We start from the raw sequence: 18,854 nt of genomic DNA, 5'->3' as shown, positions 1-18,854 counted from the left end.
GAAGCATTAAAATTGACAACTCCTTGGCATGGCCTCTCTTGTACTGAACGACAAGATGGAGAGACTGTTACTCGTTTGGAGTTCTATTTAATGCTAAGTTGTTTTGAATTCATAATTTGAAGTTGTTTAGATGTGTTCGTCTGCTTTGTCTGTTGCCTAACGTTAGCTTCTTCCTTACACTTACACATCTCCACGGATAGCAAATGTTTTTCCATGTTTGATATTCATTTTGATACATAAATAAATAATTAAAAAAAATTCTGTTTCTCACATCTTTCATATTGGGACATTGATCATTTTTAAAATGGTTTAGTTGGTAGTTTTTTTTGTGTACTGTTGAACGAATTAGAGTACTGCCCTACTTACAAAAAAATCCAAGTTACGAAACGAAACCAAATAATTTCGTAAGTAGATTTCTCACTGTATGTGGCTCAATTCCAATCCCTGGGTTGAGGCAGTTGGACTTCAAGGGTCTTAGTCATTGCAACATGAGTTTTTTCAAGAGCTGCATGTACCGTAAAAAAAAATTACTATTGCATTGGCATGACTGAATCTAATAAAACTATTTTAAAAAGCTCTTATCAAATAAAAATCATTAACCAAATTGAATGAAACCCTCTCAGTTATGGAGAGTATTCATCATTAAATGTACGGGAACTATGAAGTCCTGTTTGATTGTCAATTTGAGCACAATAATAAAGCAGGTCTGAGTGGTAGCTCAACTTCCCATAGTTGATGACATGTTTTCTGCTCCCAGCTAAGTCTCTGACTTCCCCACTCAAAGTTGCTTCAATTATTTTGAAATGTATCTCAACAATCAGTTCCACACAAACAAAGTATCAATTACATAATTTAAAAAATATAAAAGAAAGACACTATCCTGCCCTTGAATTATGGGAACAGCTCTTGAAACAAAAAACTAAAACATCAACCTAGAATTATAATCAAATTGAAAGCAATTATTTTGGTGGCGAAGCACCTTAGTGGTTTTGATAGGACATGATTGTCCATCTACAGTGTGGGCATGTAAAAGTAACAGTGCATATTTCTGGTGGAGTCGCAGTCATAGGTGGGAGGCGAGGAGAGGGTAAGGTCTGGTGCTGTCTTACCTTCTTTTCCTGGTCTGAGGGTCTATCCATACACTGAGAGGAAGAGTCACTTAAGCTTTGAGATCTACTACCGCGGCCCCTGCGTCTTCGCTAAAAAGGTAAAGAGGAACTCCAAGTTACTGGATGAAGTTCAAACAAAAAGAGGCTTGAACTAGATTCTACATTAATATGTAATATATATATATATATATATATATATATATATATATATATATATATATATATATATATACACATACATATACATGTACACATGTGTATATATACACATATGTATGTGTATATATACATATGTATGTGTGTGTATATATATATATATATATATATATATATATATATATATATAAATAAGATGACTAGGTCTGTCAAATAAAAAATAAAAAGTCAACAAAATTTCCATGAGAACACTATATTCTACTATTAAATTAGAAAAAAGTTGCAGTTATTTAAAAAAAGATGCTAAACATCTTAAGTAGGCCAGAAAAAAAGTTTTGGTACACAAGTGCCATAACTTGGGAGGAAGAAAATAAGTACAGTGATACCTCTAGTACTTACGAACATTCTTAGCTACAAAATATTCAGGTTACGAAATGCCTCAAAGAAACAAACATTTATCTCAGGATATGAAAGAAATTCAAGTTACGAAGCGCAAAGTCTCAAGAAATCAAACATCATCCGAAACATGAATACACAAGCACCGTATATTTTTTTTCTTAAATGGTTCCATTAAGTTTCTCTTTTTCTCTCCCACCAACAGCCCTAAGGTTATCTCCTAACACCCCATTGGACTCTAATTGTCTAGGAGGGAAATGCATCTGCATGCTTTTCATTGCGTCTGCGACTCTTGTTTGTCACAGTTCAAACACGCTATTTCGAGTTATTCCGAGTGAGCTGAATGCAACTTTATTCTTTTCATCATGGGCCCCAAGAAAGTTTTTCCAAGTGAAAGCGAAGAGAATACATGACCTCTGTTATTAATGTTCACAAATCATGCTATCGGCCAGTTTGACGACTGAAACTTTTAAAATTATAAAAATCAAAGACAATTGGTTTTGAGTAAATATTTAACCTAACATAATTTTGTATTGTTACAATTGTTCGTACGTGTGTTAATATTGACTCGAAGTACAGCATAGAGCTGCCAAATGTTCGCTTCATCCTCCCTCACCCAATACTAACCTTTCTTTATACACTCACCCTTCAACTTCAGTGGAAAAATTTTTTGCATGTCTTAATTTTAATGTCATAGTAAAAAAAATCTTAAATGTTTTCTCTTTTACACATATGCCAATATACAAACATGGTATAGTTTATACTTTTTAAAGGATTTAGGGAGTATATTGGGAACCGACAAACAGATTGGGGCATTCAAATGTGAAATGAGACTTTTCAAGCTAAGTCAAGAAACCACTTTTACACATTAATTTCGCAAGTAGAGGTACCACTGTATTTATAATTGTGTGCATCTTCAGATATCAATAACCACTACTTAAGTGTGCATTTCCATGTAGTAAAGGGTATTCTGATACCTCTTCTTAAAATGAATTGAAAAAAAGAACCAAGTACAGAGAACATTTCCTGAAATATATTTAAAAAAAAAAAACAACGCATCAGAACAAAGATGATAATGCATGTAACAAATGTTGCAGAACTACTACTGGGAAAAAAACATTCCTTAAAACTATGCTCGGAACAACACAGTTGGTGGCCAGTGTCTTTTTAAAGGTACGATTTATAAGATAACCTGGGAGAGTTTTGGACAGCCTTGTCAATCGATCTCATTCCACCCTACTTGTTACTGCTCATAGTGACTGTTGCCATGGTGATTAAGAAGCAGTGACATTACGTCTACGCATAGACCAAGGACTACAATAAGCATTAGTTTGAGTACACCATTTACATAGTTATTTTTTAAAGACCAGATAAAACAAATATAATTCTAAATTCTGATGAAATACAGAAGTAGGATAAATATTCAAAACTTCAAAATATATATATCCAAAATAAATAAAATACTGATAGCACACTATCCTAAAAATAAAGAAATGAAATATCTGATTTTTAAAAATTACAAAATCTTTGTCCATAGCCTACTAAAGCTCTTTTGTGCCAAAACAAAGTTTGACATCATTCGTCGAATTAGTTAGAGTTAATTTGGCTTTAAAAATGTCTTATTTTTATCATAAGGCCGAACATTATTCAATGAGTATTTCATGTAACTCATCCTGCAGTGCCCAGTGAATCTCTAATGTGCAGTTTGCCATACAAATTCAGCATTTCCAGCAAAACATAAACTTATTTGCAATATGACAGCATGTCCATCTGTTTGTTACCACTGCAACGTAAAAAGCTTTACAGATCTTTTCATGCTACCACAGCTTCTAAAAGAACATCATTTACCTACAGTAATACCTTGACAAACGAATGTCCCAACATACGAGAAATTTGAGGTACGAGGAAATTTCTGAGCAAATTTTTGCCTTGAGATATGTGACAAATTTGAGATACAAGAATTCGAGATGGTTCCCGATGTGGCCGTCTGGGTGGCCGAGTGTGCAAGAGGTTGCTTATGAGAACAGCATCAGTCTGTCTTTCTTGCCGCATCTCCCTCGCGTAAAGATATCTATGAGTACCAGCCGTACAAGTAACACTTTTTTGCATTAATCAGTGCAAAATTAAGGGAAAAGCAATGAGTCCAAAGCAAGCCAGTGCAATGAAGGGTTAACCATCATTTCCAAGCTGCATAGTGACATTCACAATGAGAAGGAGCCTTCGTTCAATATGGTTAAAAGATAAACAGTTAGCGGGAGATGGCGTGACCGAGTCTATAATCTGCAAAAAAGCCAGCGGAATCTACATGGACTTGAAAGCAAAGAAAGCATCTGAAAAAGACACCGGCGGAACCCAAGTCGCGGCCGGTTCGGTAATTTTAAAAAACTAACTGGGATAATACACTCGGTTATGAGGAACGGGGGAGCAGCTAGTTCCAACTCGAAAGCCGCGGTGGAATACTTTAACACCTCTGCCTAGGTTATAGCACAACAAAGTTACACCCATTTAAGTGTTTATCATAATCTAAGTTCATTTAAGTTAAATTTAAAGTTTGTTACGAGCGTATTACAAAACTAAGATTCTCAGAGTAACCGATGATGAGGAAATATATCAATACAAGATTACACAAGCCCCTTACCCGAAAGATCGTGGTTATCATGGTGGGAGGTTGTGTCCCAATGATCCCTAGGAGCTATGATGCCTGGGGCTTTGTGCCCCTGGTAGCGCTACCATTGGCAAACAGATTCTAGGTGATGGACCAGACGAAGAATAGATCAGTTATATCGTAGTCATATTATCTACTTGCCGCTGCATGTCCTAAAACTGTGGTGAAGAGTGGGGCGGAGCTATCAATCGATCATCATCTATCTGGTGGTGAGTTGGCTCTGATGATTGGGTAAGATACCTGTCTGGCTCAGCAGACACAAATGTTTTGTGAGTCTGCTAGAAATGCTTCACAGAGTGCCCCGTCAGAAGGAGCTGAGCTGAGATGTGAAGGTTTTCATTTAGCAGTCGATTAACGCTACTGCCTAACCTATGGTCACCAGCTGTGGGTCATGACCGATAGGACAAGATCCCAGATACAAGCATATGGCATGAGTTTCCTTTGCGGTGTTTCAGGCTTTCTCCTAGAGATAGGATGAGAGCTTTGCCGGTCCGCAGTGAGAATGAGGTAACGAACCCTTGAGTCAACAACCATAGGTTCTGGAGCGCTGACCTAGTGGCTCCCTGGAGCATTTTCAAAAATGTTTGAAAATGGGGGAAATATATTTTTGTTTTAATGGGGTTTCTGTAGGAGAACAAACAAACATTTTCCAATGCTGTAAGAATGTGTAGAATTAATATTAAATTTCAACATTTCTATCAACAAAGAGTTGCGTCAGCCTGCGACACGTTTCTATCAGCAGGGCGGGATGCTAGACAGGTCGCTGTTGTAAACAACCCAGGGACTGTGTGATGGGCCATGCAACCCAAGGAGAAAAGAGAAAAATAACGGAGGAAGAAAGAAGATTCAACGTTTCTTGGATCGAATCATTTGGATTCATTGCCAATGCAGTTGTCAACTAACAAAGAGAGTGTAATGAATGTCCGCTGGTTTGTCCGCAGTGAGGTAGGACATTTGCAGCCCAGTACCGAGATGGTAAAGAGAGAAAGTGTGATTGCAGTGCATGAGGTGAAAATAGAAGAGTGCAAAAATAGATTTAAAAAGTGGGTTCCATCTCCAAACAAAGCTTTGTTGCAACTCAGCAGAAACGTGGGAAACCGTTCACAAATGGCCAAGTGGCACGTTATCGACGTTCCATTTTGTTGTGGTTTTGTGGAATCCTCAAAATAAAAATGACCTCAAAAATCAGATTTCTTAATTGCATTTCTTTGATTTCATCAAAGCAATGAAACAATTCATTATTATTACAATAATAATGAATACTAACTAACTAACTATTGTAATAAAACGGAGGTTAGATTCAACGGAGCATTCATGAATTCATTCATGAATGCTCATGATGTATTTGGAGCCAACTTGGTCATTTTGATAGTGGGCTAATAGAAATAAGGCTTTTCATTTTTTTGCGGCTCCAGATATATAGTTTGTTGGTCCAATATGGCTCTTTCAACATTTTGGGTTGCCAAACCCTTGCCTAGAGTTTGAGGTTTTCAGGTCGAGCTCACACTGTTCTCCCCTATCGCACACAGTGACCACTACCCCACCCGGGCTGCTGTTTAGTCCCCCTACTGTGCGCTAACCTCGGGTCTGGCATCATGGAGATGCAGATCCCTTCTTGCCAAAGGGAGGCCAACGGAAGAGTAATTCTATCACGACAATTGCGAAATAAAATACAGGATGCGACGTGTTTTCTTAATTTTTCAGATTTCACGTTTCTTGAATTTTTTTTCGTATATAGAGACAAAATTTTCCCATTGGGGCTTTTCGTAGCCTAAATATTTCATTTGTAGAGATGTTCGTAAGTACAGGTATCGCAGAATTTGGAAACCAAAACTTGAACGTGAGCTTATCAAACCTTTGCCTTCATAGAAAGAAACATGCTAGAGAGAAATGTATTATTTATGGTGACTGATTGCATGTTGGTATTCTCTTAGAGTGTCTAGTGAAAACCGATAACACGGGGGGCCTCAAAACAGCTTTCAAAAAGCCTGAAAAGATGATCATGTTTTTAAGAAAGGCTTCAAAAAGCTATTTCTGGTTATTTCAACTGTCAGTTTCCACTGTGACAAACATAACAAATGGGAGACAAGAAACATTTCTAATTAAGGACAGATGGCAAGGCAAGAAAAATATTACAGATGCCACAGTAAAGGATTGTGTGAATGGTTAAAAAAAAAACAATACAATGACTGCCAGATCAATTTGTGGCAAGTGGTATCAGTGTGCATAGTTCAACAATTCAATGCACTTTACAGAAAGGGCAGCTGTATGTTCGAGTGATACAAAAGGATTTTCTGCACACATGCCACAACACAGGTATTTGATAGCACATCTGAATAAAGTAGCTTCATTGTAACAAGGGTATATAGAGCCAACCCGGGAGAAGAAAGGTATAAAAATTTAAAACAAAATTAGAATTAAATTTTCTGCAAGGTTAGATTTAACTTATTTTTTGAGTGTGTCTGCATCGTAATCCAAGTTCATTTAAATTTGTTTATGTTATCTTACGAGCGTGTTGCCGTGCAAAAAGTCTCCCCCCTCTCTCTGTCCCTCTCTCCCCTCCGCGAAATCCGTCTAATTTTAGTACAATTAAACACATTTTAGTACTATTAAACCACTAGTTATTTTTTACTTTGTTAATAGATGGCGAATTAGAACAAATAAAAATGTTTTTCCAATCCAATATCCTGTTTTGGGTGTTTTTTTCAGAGGGTTGGTACGAATTAATTTGTTTTTAGTTCATTTCTATGGGAAACGTTCATTTTGAGTTACGAGTAAATCGACATACGAGCTCAGTCCTGGGAACGCATTAAGCTCGTATCTCGAGGTACCACTGTAACCATATTAGCAATAATGTAGAAACATGACTAATAGATCTAAAGAAGTGTTTAATTCAGAAGTCTGCTACTCTGGTCTATCTCGTCTCAATTAAGGAGATGACTAAGTCTAAGCAAAGTTCAGAGCAAAGCAAGGTATTCTATCACAAGTTAATTCAAGCAGAGCAAACATAAGAGGCAAGCCAATAATCTCTACTATAAAAGTAACGTAAAAAAAAACAACCCAAAAAACATCTTAATATTGGCTTAAATAAGATGTCAGTATCGATTATGATCATCTTGAATTTTTAGATACCTTCAGCTTTGCATAAAACCTAAGGCTTGTCTTACTTTCATGACTTGTCAATGTCAGTGTTGTGTTTGTGGAATATGTGCCAAACCGAAATGGCGACTTACCAATTTGCTGTGGTGGTGTTTGCAATAACCACAGTATTTCACGTTGTCTGCATCTGACCCTTGTTCCTCACACAGCAAGCCTGCAAACTGGGCACTATGGCAGGACAAATGCATTAAAAGTATGTGAGAAGCAGGAAACTGCCCAAACCTGCTAGTATAATCAATCTGTAAAACTATGACGTGATAGCAGTGATGGTCCTTTGGTCAGTGAAGTAAGTGTGAAGAGAGGGAATCTCACCATGTGACATGGAAGGCCTGCCTGCAGCCATGTTTATTACAAGTCATACACGCTCCAGAGGCCGCTTTACTCTCTCTGCCCTGGTCCTCACAGATATAGCAAGTCTGTAAAACATGAAACAGGAACACACGAACACAGATGTAATGGAACCAAACACAAGGTAAGAAAGACCATCAAATTTGAAAGTAAATGCCCTTAAATTAAAGATGTAAACCTACTTCTGCAGTCAAAAGTTTTGAGACACTGGGTGATTCTATTGAATAGTGATTTGTCTCAAAGCATGTGACCTCTGGTGTACTGCATTTGAAATCCATTATGGTAGTGTTGAGAATGAGATTTCTAATGTTAATGAAAACGACTAGAACCAACGTTTCAAATAGAAAAAAAGGCTATTAGCAGAACTGTCTTTCAAAGGCCACATTGTCCAAAGGCACAAACTTTTGATGTTCTTACAATGTCTGTGTGCATTGCCTGAAGTGGACTTAGGTGCTTTAGTTTGATTTTTTACAATGTTACACAATACGTTAAAAATGGCCAGAATGTTGCTTTTAAACCAATACGAGTTGTTTTCGCTTGCCACAGCAAACAGCCTGCCACGAAGCAGAATTGACATAGCTCCGCCAATTATGCAGAGGAAATATGAGAAGATAAGAGCCGATGAGAATGTTAATCAGTGCATCTCTCGCAAACTCTCATACATTTGTAGTCTATGATAGTAAGCTTTGCTATGTTTAATTAGTGGAGTAAATTACAATAAATGCATTTGGATGGCTTAGCTGCAGCTCTGCGCCTCACTGTCAAAGAACCAGGAAAAGCGCACATTGTCTGCATGTAGGCAGCACAAACGGTACTTGTATAGTAATGTGCAGTCTAATGTCACACCATCCACGATTTGAAATATGCTCATTTGCAGTGTGGTTTTATGTCCAAGGGTATTGCAATCAAATTAAAAACTACATAAATGAAAAAACTTTGTTCAGGTCAAATACTATTTTTTGAGTTTTTTTATATACTATATATATATATATATATATATATATATATATATATATATATATAAATATATATATATATATGTACGTATGTGTATATGCATATATTATATATACATACATACATATATACACATACATATATATATATGTATATGTATACAGTGGGGCAAATAAGTATTCAGTCAATCACCAATTGTGCAAGTTATCCTACTTGAAAAGATTAGAGAGGCCTGTAATTGACAACATGGGTAAACCTCAACCATGAAAGACAGGATAAGGAGAGAAAAAAACAGAAAATCACATTGTTTGATTTTTAAAGAATGTATTTGCAAATCATGGTGGAAAATAAGTATTTGGTCAATACCGAAAGTTCATCGCAATACTTTGTTATGTACCCTTGGCGATAACGGAGGCCAAACGTTTTCTGTAACTCTTCACAAGCTTTTCACACACTGTTGCTGGTATTTTGGCCCATTCCTCTAGAGCAGTGATGTTTTTTGGCTGTCGTTGGGCAACACGGACTTTCAACTCCCTCCACAGATTTTCTATGGGGTTGAGATCTGGAGACTGGCTAGGCCACTCCAGGACCTTGAAATGCTTCTTATGAAGCCACTCCTTTGTTGCCCTGGCTGTGTGTTTGGGATCATTGTCATGCTGAAAGACCCAGCCACGGCTCATCTTCAATGTCCTTGCTGATGGAAGATTTTCACTCAAAATCTCTCAATACATGGCCACCATTCATTCTTTCCTTTACAAAGATCAGTCGTTCTGGTCCCTTTGCAGAAAAACAGCCCCAAAGCATGATGTTTCCACCCCCATGCTTCACAGTGGGAATGGTGTTCTTCAGATGCAATTCAGTATTTTTTCTCCTCCAAACACGAGAACCTGTGTTTCTACCAAAAAGTTCTATTTTGGTTTCATCTGACCATAACACATTCTCCCAGTCCTTTTCTGGATCATTCAAATGCTCTCTAGCGAACCGCAGACGGGCGTGGGTGAGTACTGGCTTCAGCAGGGGGACACGTCTGGCAGTGCAGGATTTGATTCCCTGGCGGCGCATTGTGTTACTGATAGTAGTCTTTGTTACTGTGGTCCCAGCTCTCTGTAGGTCATCTACTAGGTCCCCCTGTGTGGTTCTGGGATTTTTGCTCACCGTTCTTATTATCATTTTGACACCACGGGGTGAGATCTTGCATAGAGCCCCAGATCGAGGGAGTTCATCAGTGGTCTTGTATGTCTTCCATTTTCTAATAATTGCTCCCACAGTTGATTTCTTTACACCAAGCATTTTACCTATTGCAGATTCAGTCTTCCCGGCCTGGTGCAGGTCTACAATTTTGTCTCTGGTGTCCTTCGACAGCTGTTTGGTCTTGGCCATAATGGAGTTTGGAGTGTGAGAGACTGAGGTTGTGAACAGGTGTCTTTTTTTACCGATAATTAGTTAAAACAGATGCTATTAATACAGGTAACGAGTGGAGACTTCGTTAGAAGAAGTTAGACCTCTTTGACAGCCAGAAATATTTCTTGTTTGTAGGTGGCCAAATACTTATTTTCCATTCTAATTTGGAATTAAATTCTTTAAAAATCAAACTGTGATTCTCTGGGGTTTTTTTCACATTCTGTCTCTCATGGTTGAGGTTTACCCATGTTAACAATTACAGGCCTCTCTAATCTTTTCAAGTAGGAGAACTTGCACAATTGGTGGTTGACTAAATACTTATTTGCCCCACTGTACAGACGCTCCCCTACTTACGAACATTCGAGTTACGAACAACGGTACATACGAACATGTGTGCAAATTGCGTTTATGTCGATAAATGTTCGTAAGTTCGATTTTGTATTGCGCGCCTTTTTCCGAGTAGTGCTTCTTTCCGCCACTAATACCGACCCCTGGCGCTGTGAGAGCTCACCTCACCCAGCATCTACCTTCTTCTGCCCACTTCGTTGCAGTGCGGAAGTGCGTGAACGTATCTCCAGTGCGCAACCTTATTCATTTTTATCATTAAATATCTCGTGCATGCATTATTCAATATGGTTGGTGAAAAGCGAAAGGCTTCTATTGAGGGAGGTGCAAGGAAGAGGCAAGCCATTTCATTTGAAATGAGTGGCAATAATAACGAAGCTTGATGCGCATGAGAAAGTGGTGAGCGTTGCACGGGAATACAACTTGAATCGTTCGACCGTCAGTATCATTTATAAACATAAAGATCGAGCAGCAGGACCCAAATATTGAACGTTGCACAAAGTTTGCAAATCAATTGAATGATGCCATACAGTGCTACCGCATCATTTATGATGAAAAAAAGAAAACTGCAATCGTCATTAGATAGCTTCTTTCGGCCAGTTTCTAGTAAATCACTCTCTCTAATGTATGTATACAGTACTGTATGTATTCTCTCCATTTTATTAAATGTTTTTTTTCAGTACAAACCAATGTGTGCCACTTATACAACCCTTAAACATACAAATGCACTTATATAAACCTTCAATATACTTATATAGGCCTTAAACATAAATTATAATACAAAATATAGCACTGAGCAACTCACGAACAAATTCAAATTATGAACAATCGCTCGGAACCTAACTCGTTCGCAAGTAGGGGAGCGTCTGTATGTATATACAGACGCTCCCCTACTTACGAACATTCAACTTACGAACAACGGTACATACGAACATGTCTGCAAATTGCGTTTAAGTCCAAAAATGTTCACAAGTCCAATTTTGTATTTCGCCTTTTTCGGAGTAGTACTTCTTTCCGCCGCTAATACCAACGCCTGGCGCTGTGAGAGCTCAGCTCACCCAGCATCTACCTTCTTCTTCGTTGCAATGCGGAAGTGCGTGAATGTATCTCCAGTGTGCAAAGAACCTTTTTCATTTGTATCATTAAATATCTCATGCATCCAATATTGAATATGGTTGGTAAAAAAGCTAAAGGCTTCTATTGAGGGAGTTGCAAGGAAGAGGCAAGCCATTTCATTTGAAACGAGTGGCAATAATAACGAAGCTTGATGCGCGTGAGAGTGGTGAGCGTTGCACATCGTTCGACCGTCAGTACCATTTATAAACAGAAAGATCGAGCAGCAGGACCCAAATATTGAACGTTGCACAAAGTTTGCAAATCAATTGAATGATGCCATACAGTGCTACCGCATCATTTATGATGAAAAAAAGAAGAAAACTGCAATTGTCATTAGGTCGCTTCTTTTGGCCAGTTTCTAATACATAAATCTCTCTACAGTACTGTACATATTCTCTCCATTTTATTATTTTTTTTTTTTTTTCAGTACAAACCAATGCGTTTTACTTATACAAGCCTTAAACATACAAATGCACTTATATAAACCTTCAATATCGGCCTTAAACATAAATTATAATACAAAATATAGCACTGAATCAACTTACAAACAAATTCAACTTATGAACAATCGCTCGGAACCAATTGCGTTCGTAAGTAGGGGAGCGTCTGTATACATATACCGTATTTTCACACCCATAGGGCGCACTTAAAATTCTAAAATTTTCTCTAAAATGGTCGATGCGCCCAAACGGTCGGTGCGTTTTGTCTGTGCACTAAACTAAATTTTTGTATGGCCCTGACCGCTTGAGTGACTGGTTTTATTTCTTGCCGGCACGCTACTTATTCCGATCAACCCAGCGGACGTTCATCCTAAAAATAGCCTCCCCGCGCATTCCAAGCATTACGGTAAATCCATTAAAAACATCCCAGGGGAGTGGCAAGGCATTTGACTTTCGTGTGCTTGCAGCGTTTTTAACCCTCAAAAACACAACACTTAAAGAAACCGCATATCAGAGCTATACAGAGGAAATGCCTGGTGTGAATGACAACTCAATGCGGGTGTGAACACTTGGAAAATCGACTGAAGCCATGGATCGAACACAATTTAACACCTTTGCTAACGGATGGCCAACATTGTAGTTTGGGCAGGCAGCGTCGCACAAGTTACGTGACAATTTGGAATGAATTGTCGTTGCCGATATAACAGCGAGGAGAATCAAAGGCTTGAGAGTGATGCATGTCACCAGTTACAATGGATTGTGGATGACTGGCCTCAAGTCTGGGCCAGCACTTTGAGCATTCGCCAAAGCTGGAATCAAGTTACCGGGATACACAACTCTGACTAACAGTGGAGCTTAGGATGTTAAACGCCGAACTCTTTATATCAGAGTATACCTTTAACCTCAATAAAGCATTATCAAAATTAGTTTTGCTCGTGCTGTCTTTAAAAAAAACACACTAGTGCCAAGCCTAACATACGCTACCAGCTAGCATAACATACAGTAGCGCAGGGGTCCCCAAACTTTTTCCTGTGAGGGCCACATAACCTTTGCCTTCTCTGATGGTGGGCCGGTGTCAGTTTGTAACAGAAAAAGTGTGACGATCGTAGGAGAGCTTAAATTTTTTATTGTTTTCCAGAAAGCCGCACATAACCAAATAACCCTTTCCAGGTTCTTTACAGAAAACAAGTCAGGAAACAAATAATAACACTATTAATGAAATAAATAATAACTAAATAACCCTCTCTGAGTTCTTCACAGAAAAAACAGGAAATAAATAACACTATTTATGAAATAAATAATAACTAAATTACTCTCTCTGGGTTCTTCATAGAGAAAAAAGCCATGGAACATTAACTTTCTGTTGTGCCATGCACAATCTTAACAGATAAAAGTTCAGCTCAGTTGTCAGAGCAGAATCTCTCTCACGCCAACACTTTGCAGCACAGTGCTTGCTGGTGAATTAGGCAGTGGACTCGTAGCGGGGCGGTGAGACCCCTTTTTTCCAACTCACGGTTCATGCGTCCCATTAGACCGCGAGTTTCGCCCACCATGCTAGGAGCCCCGTCAGTCGTGATGCTAGCTAGCTTTGACCAGTCCAGGTCCAACTTCTCCATGGTTTGGCACACTTTGTCAAAAATATCCTCTCCCGTTGTAGTCCTTGAGACTTTGGAGGGCTGCCAGATCCTCGCATATCTCAAAGTTTGCGCTAACTCCACAAATAAAAATGAGCAGTTGTGCTGTGTCTTGCACGTCCGTGCTTTCATCCAGTGCTAATGAAAAAAAGTCAAATTCTTTCGTCTTCTGCTGCAGCCCGATTTCTTCAACGCGTCTGGTCATTGTACTCGCCGACAGACTTACTTATTAAATGCATCTTTCTTCTCGGGACACACCTACTCCGCGACAGCTTTCATACATATCTTAACAAACTCTCCCGTCAGTGAAAGGCTTACCGCTGCTTGCTATCAGTTTAGCAACCCGAAAGCTGGCCCGAACGGATGCCTACAAATATATTTTGCTGAGATAGTAGTCCACTTTTTCGCTTTGAGAGTTTGTCTGCTCGTACTTGGCCTTGCAAGCTATCGTACTTGTCTTTGTGACGGGATTCATAGTGTTGGCAAAGATTGTATTCTTTGAAAACCGCAACCGTCTCTTGACAGATGAGACAAACAGCCTTTTCTTTGCATTGAACAAAAAAATAATCGTTTGTCCACTCCAGGTTAAATACCCTGCATTCTGAATCAATTTGTCTCTTACTTAACTTTTTCGCCATTATTCCGTTCTCAAAGAGGTTGCACAGTTTTTATATGCTTGAAAAGTCCGCGATGTCCCACTCCCAGGGCTCCGCCCTCACCTGCGATCGTCCAGATGTCTCGGTATCACTGTGCCCGCGTGCATCAAAGGGAAACACTCCTCCCGCGCGTGTCACCAAAGAAGCAATGCGAAGCCCCGCTTCACTGGGATGATTTGTGGGCTCAGCAGGGGTGCAATGAACCAAACACAAGATTAAAACGTCCCAGTCTTCAAGGCCAAATAGGAAAAAAATCCGATAGCGTCTCTGGTATTGTTCAGAGGGCCGGTCCAAATGTGCCGGCGGGCCGTATCCGGCCCGCGGGCCGTAGTTTGGTGACCCCTGCAGTAGCGGATAGTATAACATACGCTAGTGGCTAGGATAACATAGATACGCCAGCCTAGTATCATGCGAGCACCCTATCGGACGAGGCGTCCAATGAAGACAAAAACCAGAAAATATACCCGCAAATGAGACTGCGCCCTATCACACGGTGCGTTTTATAGGTGTGAAAATACGGTACATATACATATATGCATGTAAGGATTTGAGTGTAATTGTTACCTTGTTATAACGATCATGGGGCACAGACTGGAGCACGATAGGCTCCATAGTTGAGACATTCGCAAACTCGACCTCAGGGATGTAAAGGGCACACACCACATGAGCCCAGCCTGGAAACGCAGTAAAAAAAAAAACTAATTGCTTAATTGGATCACAACCAATATATGTATAGACCAAGCTATTTATAATTGATTGCTATACCACGAGCAAGGGACAACTTACAAGGTGGAAAATCAATGTACCCACCCAAATACCCTAAATATGAGCTTCTCCAAGATGATCAGAAAAACTTAGTGGCTGTCATGGTGCCAAAGAGTGAAAGGTAGAGAGCGAATAGAAGCAAGCTCATGCTACAGGTGACACGAGTGCTGGGCACTGTCACATAAAAAGTCATAGCGATAAAAAAAAGTATAATTCGATATCAAATGATCACGATAACTATCAAAGCAATAAACTGCTGCACCCTCATTGCAGGAAGGAGCGCTTCCGCAGATCCTTCCTCCCATACCGTATGTATACATGTACATCTACAGTTGTGGTCAAAAGTTTACATACACTTGTGAAGAACATGTCAGGGCTCTCTTGAGTATTAGAGCCAAAGTAGTAATACCCACCATACCCTGTCAGAATTTCTCTTATTAGCTTCCCTTTACATCTTGCCCTATGTTAGCCACTCAATAAGCTCTTTTTGGACATGCTGTATTCATGTTAGAGAGAGAATTAAGACTTGTGGACCGATGTCTTGAACATTACCTGCAGGTAGAGCTGGGCGATAAAACGACAACGATAATTATCGTGAAATAATCTTTGTTGCGAGATTAACGCTACTTCCATACCAACGCTGAGGAGAAGAGGATGACGAGGAAACGTGTTTTTAGCATGTTAGCAATAGAGGCTAACACGGATCATGAACGCAAAAGGACAATAACATGGGCAAAATAAGCAATTATAAGATGCAGGAGAACATCAAAACGACCCACTAAAAGATCCAGGAGTTCTCCCTGGCGTTTTCTTTTTTTTTGTAATGCCTCGTACCTGTGCAAAGAGCAGCCTGATTGAAAATGTCCTTAATCCATTATCCTCATTTGAGGAGAGCATGTAATATTTTTCTTACTTGATGTCAATATGTTTTCCCATTTTATGTAAATGTTCTGAAAACTTTGCCAAAATGTAAAACTTATTATTTTGGGTTAAAATGGGTTAAGTTAATCCAACAATATTTCATATTGCACAACAACTTTTGGTTTGAAAATAAATTTATTTTAAAAAAAGATGCCTGTCAAAATTGTTGTTCTGTTGTGCAAAAAAATAAGACATCTCCCTCCTTACACTATGAAAAGTAAAGAATAAAACCTGTAGAAATTTTGATAGGAGTCTTTATTTTTTATAAATGTGCCTTCAAACCCAAAGTTGCTGTCCAATATGAAATAAATAAAATAATCAACTGAAGACATCATCACCTTTGGCAAGTAGACTATTTTCACAAAAAGAAAGTGTACATTTACAAAAAATAAAATAAAAACATTAAAAGGTTAGGATGAACTTAATCAATTTTTATCCATTTTGCAACATTTTTATTTACATAGAATGGGAAAACACCTTGATATCAAGTAAGAAAAATATTACAGGCTGTCCTCTAATAAGGACAGTGGTTTAAGGATATTTTCAATAAGGCTGCTCTTTGAACAGGTACGAGGCATTTAAAAAAAAAGTATGAAAACACCAGGGAGAATTCACTTGCATCTTTTAGTGGATCTGATCTGTGTTGTCCTCCATCTCCAAATCGCTCATTTTGACCATGTTATTGTCCTATTTTTCATGCTTCGTGTCACGTTTCCTCTTATTCTGAGCGTTGGTCTGGAACTAGCGTTCATCTTGTAACAGCGCCCCTGTTCTCTGTGGTCGGGTAGTGTAATTGCAGTTTTAATATATCTAATTTTTATCTTAAGTTTTTAATATTATCATTGACAAAAATTACTTCACGATAATTATCATTTGATCTCCCAGCTCTACCTTCCCACAAAGATAATATTATTTGAGATTTCCCAATTCTGTTTTTGTGAAGCCCTTGGGATTATTTTGATGATTTAGAACTGTATAAATTTCACTTGCCTGAGGTCACCAAAGGTTTTGAATTGTGTCTGTCTTGGTAAATTTATTAAACCTAGCGGGCACTGAGGAGTGGCAGAGAAAGTTAAGTGGGAGGTCAAAGGGAAGTAAGAGACTTCTGCCACGTTGGAAGTGTCTTGACTTTCCGCCCACAAAGGAAACAAAAACAGGCTTAAACTTACAGTTGAACCCCTGAACTGCCTTTGACCTAGCAAGCAGGACAGAGGGAGTGAGGCATAGGGTGGGATAGGGAGAAGACAGTGGGTGTGAAATGGAGCATGTTGTTGTTTTGAGGTAACTCCAAGAATCTGGAAGAGGCCTATAAAACAGGACTATAAAAGTGGCAGTCTCGGTCCTCAAGCTACAATTCCTAGTCACCATAAAACCCCTTTTGTGAAACTACGCAATGAAGAAGTCCAATTTGTTTAGACGGTGAACTTTTGTCAATATATTTGTGTTGTGGTTAAAATGTCATATCTGATAATAAAATTAAGATCTTGGTTTGAATGTCATATGTGAACTGTGACAGTCACAATGTTGTAAACAAAACACAACATGGCCTTTTATATTTTATGCCAAATATATAGAAAAGCGTAAAAGATTGTTTCAAGGTAACCTACAGGTACTAATGATGCCTAAAACCTTCCAAAGAGTTGTTTTCATATTTTCTGCTTCATCCCCATATGAAATACAAAGGATGAAATACAAAACATACATAGTCGAGTTTCTTGCAAAATGGCAAATTTACTACAGTTCAGTTCTCTTTTCTTTTTGAATGTTGGTAAAAATGTTCGCAGCCCAACAGGTTGAGGAAGAGGAGGTGACAGGACAAGATGATGAAAATGTAGGGGAAAGAGAGGTGGACAGGAAAAGGACACGACCGAGTGGGGTCGTGGGAAGGGTAAAATTAAGGAGAACGTAGTAAAACGGTGTATGTTAGTGTTGTCATGATGCCTCCCTGCAGGCCTGGACACAATCCCACAGCTGTGCCTCTCTCTAACTGATTCCACACACACACACAGGAACACACGTACGCAAGCACAGAATATTTACATTCTCCACCAAACTGACCTCTCGGTGAACCTGGCAAGGAGACTCCTCACAAGCTATACACTATAAGCATTGTGGTCCACCCCCTCGTAAACATACAAACACACACGCATGCACATACAAAGGACAGACGCACTAGCGCAGTCACATCCCTTTAACTTGCCGCCGACATGCAATTTACAACACAAGAGGCAAAGTACAGATGTGAGTGTGAATATGTAAGTGTGTGTGATGCTGCATACCGCCATTGTCTGTCCTCTTCAGGGCGCCATCTTTGTGGGGACACAGTTCACATCTCTGCAGATAAATGAGAAAACCCCAGTTAGACATGACTGTGATTAGAGTGAGTCATATTAAATGCGGTGTGACTGGAGTATATGTGAGAAAGCATGAGTAAAGTTTAGTGTGATATGACGATCAACTTTGACGGCAACGATTACTTATTTCTCCCAAATGTTTCTATTCCATGTCTCTTGGTTCTACCTAAACATGTGATCAAACGTTCTCAGAAATGAAGTTTAGCAAGTTCAGGTACAGATCCTTTCTTACTGATGATCATCTGTCATGTTTGCCTTACATTTCCTTCCACCTTGAAACCTTCAGCCTGACCGCACTCAATTATTATCTAACAATTGCATATATCCTTACCAGTTTCTGTAAACAATATAATTTACTTGTTTCAATGTCAAAATAAAATCAGTCAACCAGTTTTCAACTTTTTAGCCCGGCCCTCTGCAAAATATTCAGCT

General features: G+C 38.9%; 1 protein-coding gene across 2 annotated transcripts in view; it reads right to left on the bottom strand.

Annotated features, from left to right (window-relative positions):
• The window catches only part of mllt10 (MLLT10 histone lysine methyltransferase DOT1L cofactor), a 63,302-nt gene that overhangs the window by 36,657 nt on the left and 7,791 nt on the right, over positions 1-18,854 (bottom strand). The window contains exons 3-7 of one of the 2 annotated variants that reach the window (XM_077624441.1): positions 18,348-18,402; positions 14,947-15,056; positions 7,798-7,901; positions 7,560-7,653; positions 1,110-1,199 (exon numbers count right to left, since the gene is read on the bottom strand). In XM_077624441.1, the coding sequence (XP_077480567.1) occupies positions 1,110-1,199; positions 7,560-7,653; positions 7,798-7,901; positions 14,947-15,056; positions 18,348-18,402 (453 nt within the window). The remainder of the gene's footprint in view (positions 1-1,109; positions 1,200-7,559; positions 7,654-7,797; positions 7,902-14,946; positions 15,057-18,347; positions 18,403-18,854) is intronic. The other variant, XM_077624442.1, reaches the window with a different exon arrangement.

Source organism: Stigmatopora argus, chromosome 17, assembly GCF_051989625.1.
Source record: "Stigmatopora argus isolate UIUO_Sarg chromosome 17, RoL_Sarg_1.0, whole genome shotgun sequence".
In the NCBI taxonomy this organism is placed as follows: domain Eukaryota; kingdom Metazoa; phylum Chordata; class Actinopteri; order Syngnathiformes; family Syngnathidae; genus Stigmatopora; species Stigmatopora argus.
The sequence above is the reverse complement of the archived record's forward strand: the minus strand, read 5'-3'. Positions and strand labels throughout refer to the sequence as shown.